Source organism: Octodon degus, unplaced genomic scaffold (genome assembly GCF_000260255.1).
Source record: "Octodon degus isolate 3935 unplaced genomic scaffold, OctDeg1.0 scaffold00037, whole genome shotgun sequence".
NCBI classification, from domain to species: Eukaryota; Metazoa; Chordata; class Mammalia; order Rodentia; family Octodontidae; genus Octodon; species Octodon degus.
In genome coordinates this window covers 16,526,055-16,533,651 of record NW_004524613.1, presented here as the reverse complement: position 1 = coordinate 16,533,651, position 7,597 = coordinate 16,526,055, and the positions used below count along the sequence as shown (strand labels likewise).

Sequence of the window (7,597 nt, the reverse complement as noted above, 5' to 3'; positions counted from 1 at the left end):
GAGAGAGAGAGAGAGAGAGAGAGAGAGAGAGAGAGAGAGAGAGAGAGACACTCTGGCCAGGACTCCTGAAGCCCTCTGTTATACTGGACAACATAGAGAAGGAAGTCCCTCCTTTGGCTAAAGGTGGTTATATGTGAACTGGGGATTTGAGAAGCTATGATTTACCTGAGAAGTAGATTAATTATCTGAGAAAAATGAGCATAAGACACTAAGAGAAGCAGAGAGAATATGGCAAAGGAAGGAAGACTGAAGCCACCAGCTAGTGTTTCCTTCTTCTTAATCTTTGGAACATCTATTCCTACATGTCCTTCTTACTTTTCAGTTATAAGCGATTAAATTTTTGGCCTCTTGTCTAAGCTAGTTAAGCTCTTCCCTGTCTATTATGGCTTGTGTCTAGATGTCTCTGCAAAGCCTGATGTGGTCATAGGTGGGATTTTTCAGAGGTAGCTACATCTAGAGTGTGTGATGCTCGGATCAAGAGTATGTGATTACTAAATTAGTCCATTAATGGGCTTGACATAGTTCTGGGTAGAATTAAGGATACCCCAGCCTGGGTGTGAGTGCTACCTGCCCTAAGAGCATGTAGTCCAGATAAAATACAAAGGACAGAAAGAGAGATGCTATGGTCATCAATTGCTGCTTCTTCACTAGTTTCTGCTTCCTGCCTACTGCCCACAATAACTTGTTTCTCCTCTGTAATACTCTTATGCTGGGCTGTCCTGCCTTGAAACCAGCCAACTATGGACTCAATCCTCTACAAACTATGATCTACAATACACTTTTCCTCCTTTAACTTTGGGTGTTGTTTGTTCCATCTCAACAAGGAGAAAGGTAATTAAGACACTGTCTTTTCTACAAATACATGCTGTTACTCTGAATCCAATTGTTGTTAGGGACAAACAGAACTGGAGGTCTTGAAGTCGCTGAGTGAAGACTGGGGTGATGCAAGGAAAAAAACTGACTATTAGAAAGTAAAAGCCTCTGTTAAAACCCCATTGCCTTGTCTCACTGGACATAGATCATGTGACTGCCAGGCTGAAACTGCAAGGGACATATAGACAAATGTTGGAAAATGCTGAAAACTTTTAAAATACACATTGTTGAATAAATTATTCAAACAAAAATGTGCATGGAACTATACTTGTATGCTTCAAAAATAGCATTAAAATAAACAGGTTAGTAAACAAGGAAAATATTTCTTGTACCTGGGCCCCATTCTCCTCAGTTGCTTTACTTTTCCTCCTCCTCAAAGATAACACTTCCTGGATTTAATACCAATTTCATTTTGCTTTCCCTTATAGATAAACCATTTCTTGCTTTTTTTTTTCTTTTTCCTTTTCGAGACAGTGTCTAACTATGCAATTCAGGCTGGTTTTGAGCTCACTTTGCCAGGTTGGTCTCAAACTCACAACAATCCTCGTGCCTCAGCCTCCCGAGTACTGGGATTGAAAGTATGCCCCATCATGCCCACCATGCATTTTTAACTATGAACTCAATTTTATGTGTTTTTAAAGGAAATTTAAAGTCATTTTAATACACTTGGCTCATTTTTTCAAAAAAATTTTTTTTTAATTTTATGTATGTTGTACAGGATCTCACTACACAGTTGGGACTCATAGTGATCCTCCTGCCTCAGCCTCCCCAGTGCTGGAATTATAGGCATGCACCTCCATGCCCCTGGTTCAGTCACTGGCTCAGCATGCCCAGGGGTCAGGTCTAGCACAGCACATTGTACCAGGCATCGAACCCTGGTCCTAAGCAGACAGTCAGCTGAATTATCTCAACAGCCTTTCATTTTTTTCAATATTATCTCCCAAATATATCTATTTTAGAGCCTATTCCTGTGGCTCATATATTTCTACCTCTGTATATTATTTTATTATATTAAAATACCAAAAATGTGTATGCCTATTTTACTATTGATATACAATGGATTTTTCTACTATTATAAGTGATATTATTGTAATCATTTTTGTGTATATATGTCTTTAGCAAACATAACAATACAGTTTTGGATTATACAGCTAGAAGTAGAATTTCTGAATCAGGATGTATAAACTATGGAGTACAGATATGATCAACTGTCATAAATACATCAAGCAGAATTCCAATATCAGTGTCCCTATTAACACTACCAGTAAGTGTGTGAGAATTCAGCTACCCCATAATCTGCCAGTACTTAAATACTGTCTGCCAGTCTTTTCAGTAACCATTCTGATTGATGTCCAGTAACATTTCCCTCTGACTTAAATTTTCCCTTGTCTGATGACTGGCAAACTTAATGATTGTCACACTTTTATTGTTCATTTAAGTATATTCTTTACTGAGGTGCTCATTTAACATCTTCTCATCTTTTCTTGAGTTATGTCTTTCACTGATTTGTAGGAGAAAATAAATTCTCATTCAAAATTAGGAGAGTTTACATTGATGCATCCTACTTGAAATAAAGTTTTGCATTAACTAGTTAAAGTGGATTTGCACAAATCTATAATCTAGAAATTACTCAAAACTAAGAAAACCAAGGGAATACATATCTATATATGGAGTGAAACTCAAAATAGGGTGCAGAAATATATGAAAATGGTGAGGGTGAAATTCAGGCCAGTGGGTAGCTCTAGAAGTGCTGGTAAAACAGGATCTCAGGATAAATCCTGAGGGCATTTCACTGACCTTCTCAAACCAAAAAGCTACAACTCTTGTTGCATAGGTTCTGCTTTACCTTGGTCTTAACCATCCAGTAGAAAAGTATGAAGATGAAATATAGGAAGTAAAGCCATGTTGTTATGTTGAGCTGTGGGGGACTCACGTCAATAATTTCTGACGTTGCCAATTAAACAGAAGACCCAATGCTATTATGGGCTTCTGTACTCTTTTAGAATATTTTGCTGAGTTTACACACCTATAATATTCAACAACGGAACTTAAAAAAAAATTGGGGTATAACTATGAATGTCCATTTTGTATCTGTGTATTCAAAGTGGTTGGGATAGATATATAGTTGCATTCTCTTAATGAATAGAATGATTTTTTCTAATGGTGTTTGTAAGTAGGATCACAAGTCTGCATCTTGTACAGCAATTAACCACTAAGAAGAATATATGCAGTGTATTATTTGTTGAAACTGTACTTTCGATTTGATTTGAAACTGTCTCATTGCTATATGTTTATCAATAAAACTTTGAAAAGAAAAAAAAAACAAGAAGTGCTGGTAAAAATCATTCTGGATGGGTGAGGAGTATATCAGTTGATGTAAATTATTGGGTCTTAGTACACAGCATTCTAGACTTTGGCTTATCGGTGAGCTAATGGGCCTTTATGAGTGAGTGTATGTATGCATGTGTTGTGTGTGTGTTTGTGTGTGTGTGTGTTTGAAAACTTTACAGTATGTACATAATTTGTGGGTTATCTTAGCTTTCAATAATCTAATTCTGCACTCTTAGGTCATTTCTTAACTTTTGTATTTACACACTGTATTACTTGTGGCCTTTCTTGGTTTTGTTTCTTGTGGGTTACATGCTTGGAAATAGATTTGCTGATACAAAGGCTAAACATATGTGCAATCTAGATACTATTGTTTTAGTTCATTTATTAAGGTGGTATTATTTTGTACTCTCACCTGCTATGAATGCAACTGCCCAATGTCCATCCAGCTGCACGTGTAGCATGTCTAACTTCAACATCTCTACAGATCTTATAAGTGAGAAGTGATATGACACTCAAATTTCTATTATGCTTTCTCTATCTCAAATTATTTTAATCTTTTCATGTTTTTTTAATCTTTTCATATTTTAAAAGACACATTTTTCCTAAAAATTATCTATTTCATAAAGACAAACTTGATGCCTTCATAAATAAGTAGATGCAACTAGAGACAATACTCATAAGTGAAATAAATGTCATGTTGTCTCCCTAGTGTAAGAACCCAAAAGAAGAAATAAAACCTGAAAGATATAATAGATACAGTGAAACAGAAAGAAACGGAACTTAAGAATTAAACAATGAAGATGAGAGAAAGGAGAAAAGATAGAAAAAAAGTAGGGGGAAAACATGCAAGTATATATAGAGGACAGCTGAGGTGATTGTAATAAACATTTCCATCAGTTTTTTGAAAATAGCAGTTAATGTGTAGAATTTTTGCCTTGACTAACTCTATATACTGATATTTGTGATCTAAGCAACTACATCGAGGACAGCAATGTGTAATGCAAAAACCATGCTTGAATACCTATCATCATAGTCTTCTTAATGTGTACCATTTCTAATGTCATAATAATTATTACTATACTCTCTCTAAAATAATTTTTAAAGTAAAAATACACAAAAATCAAGGGGAAAACTAGCAAAAGAAAAAAGAGACAAGAACAAAAATTTAAGGTTTCTTGAAAGCGTGAAGTAATATGCAATCATATGTCCCACCTTAAATACTGTGTCTGTTAATCTGAGCAACAGATTTGATGATAAAATAATATATCAACCATCTTTAAACAGCTATTCTTGTTTTGAAAATCTCTAACATATGTATTGTATGTTATCCTGTTTCTGATTTTCATTCTTGCTTTTGTTTTTATTTTTCAAAATAAAATAAAATTTAAAAAAACCGTCTATTCCCTTTGTCATTTGTTATGGATCATCAGTCTTTTGTTTTCCATTTAAGATGTGCTCAGGATGGTAGGTATAGTCCAGTAGTAAATATATGGTTAGCATCCAAAAGGCTCTGAGTTTGCTACCCAGCACCACTTCAAAAAAGTTAAAGAACAAAAAAAGAGTATTTAAAATGAAGAAAAAATTAAAATAACCTTTTCTTTCTGCAGTACTGAGAGTTAAACCCAGAAGTCATCTACCACTAAGCTCCATCCTCAAACATTTTTATGTTTTAGTTTGAGGAAGGATGTTGCTAAACTTCCCAGGTGTAACCCACATCTGTGACATTTTGTCTTATCTTCCCTAGTACACATTGAAACTACAGGTGTGCACCAATGCTCAAGGTGTGCACCAATGCTCAACTTTACTCATTTGATTTTATAAAATTTCACTCCTGAGAATACAACTTCACACCAAAAAGTTCTACTCTGTCTTCTTTAAATTCTCTTTACCTGTTAGCTCCAATCTTTTATTCTTGTCATATATCACCTGTTTTGTTTGGATAGAAAAACTGCTTAGAATCTATCTTTCTGTCCCTTCTTTCATCTAGGGTTGAGAGAATTTCTTTCTCTACTTGGGTACTGGTTTTACATTCCTTCTGTATTCTGGTCATGCTCTGTGTTCATGATTAGAATTTTGAGTCTGGTTTTGATTCTTTCTATGTACTCACTGTTAAATTTGGGTAGGAAAACCCTCTTGGAGTCTATATTGTGGCCTACCTTGCTGTCCACAACACAGAGGTATTTGCCTACTTCACTATTCCCCTGGCTTTGTACTTGCATTTTGGACTTGGCCATTGATATAAATAGAACTTAGGATGTAGTTGTTGGCATTGTCATATACTGACTCTTTGGAAAGGAAAAAAAGCCTTCGGATCCACCTTGTGGTTTTCCTTATACACAACAGAGTGGACCTTGTTCTCTACTTAGATACTTACCTGGCATTGCATTTACATATTGGCTATACTGTTGATCTAGAACATCATCTTCTACCCAATTACGACAACTGACACCTACATGTTGTGAATTACAATAATTGCCTTTTATGTCTTCTTTGATGTGCATAAATAAATATTTCTTGTCTTCTACCTGCATATTGGTCAGATATTCTCACTATATGTTTTGCATTTTGAAAATATTGATTATATATTCTTTTTTAGTGATGGTATTGTAATCTGTTTGCTGTTTCATTTAGATCTAAAACTGTTTTGGGATCTAGCTTGCTGCTTGCCTTTTTGTCCTAAATTAGTGTTTGGATTCTTGTCTACTTGGAAATTAGTATGATCCATTAGGTAACTGGTCTTTCTACTCCCCTGGTAACTGATAATGAGAATGTTTAGGCTCCGTTAGCAACAAAATTTCATTTCAGCTTACTTTCCTCCTTTTCCTCCTGAATGCCCAGAGGGTTCCAGAACTGTGGCTTGGGGTAGAGCAGGCTCACTGTTGTCAAGGACAAGCTATGTCTAAACAGACCTCTACTTACACCTGGAATGCCCTCACAGAACATCCAACCCCCAAGCAGACCCCTCCACTTACCATGCAGCCTCCTCCCAGCTGCTTGGTTCTCCAAAAGGAGGAGCAGAGAAAGGATGAAGAAGACCGTGGACTTCATCTCGCCAGGAAGGAACTTGACTGAGAGCTGAGTTGAGCTTCTCATTTATATCTTTACAGGGTGTGTCATGGGTGTGACTGATGCTATAAAAAGCATTGGCCTTTCTACTTTATCTGAAAATGCTCACTTCTTCCCCTTGCTCAGTGGGGGGTATTATCAATCTCTCAGGAACTTTGTACAGGGACATGATGTTGGGGACCTGCTTCTACTGCTACCAGCCCCAAGAAATATTCATATTACTTTCAGCTCATAACAAAAAGTTTCCTGCATTTTGAAAAAAAAACTAGTGCAGAGTAGGGAAGAGATTCGGTGGAAAACACTTAGTTGGTAGATCATCAAGTGCTCATACAGTAACAGTGTGGCATTCCTTTCACAATGTCAAGATTTAAATGCTGCATCACAGATATAAATTCATTCTGCAACCTATTTTAGAGTGAGTGTGAGGGATATATTATTGTACCTGAGAAGGAGCAATCATAGAGATATGAGACACAGAAAAGAATGCAAATATATGGAAGCCTAAAGAGGACACTTCAAAACTAAATACATCAAACCAATGTCAAAATTGGTGTAAAGTTCAGGCACATAACTGATCAAATGTGAAGTTGTCCTATCGATTTGAATGAGGGAAGATTGATACATTTGGGTTATGTTTCCACTTGAAGGATGAAAAACAGCAACATTTTCAAGAAATATGCAAGTATAGGGATGGGAAGAATTTAACATGCTTAGGTGATGACAGGAATGACTATTGGAGAGCAGGACTGCTATTTTTCTTATTGGGCTTTTTCATGAAATCCACTAAAATAACAAAATATATTTTTAGTTTAAATATGTCCTAGGGGATTTTAAAAAGCTACAACTCACAACAGGCAGGAAGAAATAATTGCCACTGCTGATGAATTTATTAATATATTAATAGAGGATAATATATATAAATCTTCAATGAATGCACTGAGAGAGAAATTAGGGAAACCATGCCTTTCACAATAATACCTAAAAAAACAAAATACTTAGGAATCAGTCTCACAAAGGATGGAAAAGATTTATGCAGTAAAATTTATGGTACTCTGAGAAAAGGTATTGAAGAGGATGTGAGAAAATGGAAAAATATTCCATGATCCTGGATAGGAAGAATCAACATTGTGAAAATAGCCATACTCCCAAAATTGTTATATACATTCAATGCAATCATGATTAAAATACCATTAGTATACCTCCCAGAGCTAGGAAAAATGTTTCCTCAAATTCATTTGGAACCAGAAGAGACCTAGAATATCAAAAGCAATCCTAGGAAACAAAGGAAAGACAAAGGAAAGGCAAGAGGTATTACAATCCTTGACCT

At 35.8% G+C, this 7,597-nt stretch overlaps 1 protein-coding gene across 1 annotated transcript in view; it reads right to left on the bottom strand.

Annotated features, from left to right (window-relative positions):
• LOC101592142 (seminal vesicle major clotting proteins-like) overlaps nt 1–6,297 on the bottom strand; it is a 9,647-nt gene extending 3,350 nt beyond the window's left edge. Inside the window, exon 1 of the mRNA XM_004631024.2 lies at nt 6,177–6,297. Coding sequence (XP_004631081.1) covers nt 6,177–6,297 — 121 coding nt within the window. The remainder of the gene's footprint in view (nt 1–6,176) is intronic.
• Between the last annotated feature and the right edge of the window lie 1,300 nt (nt 6,298–7,597).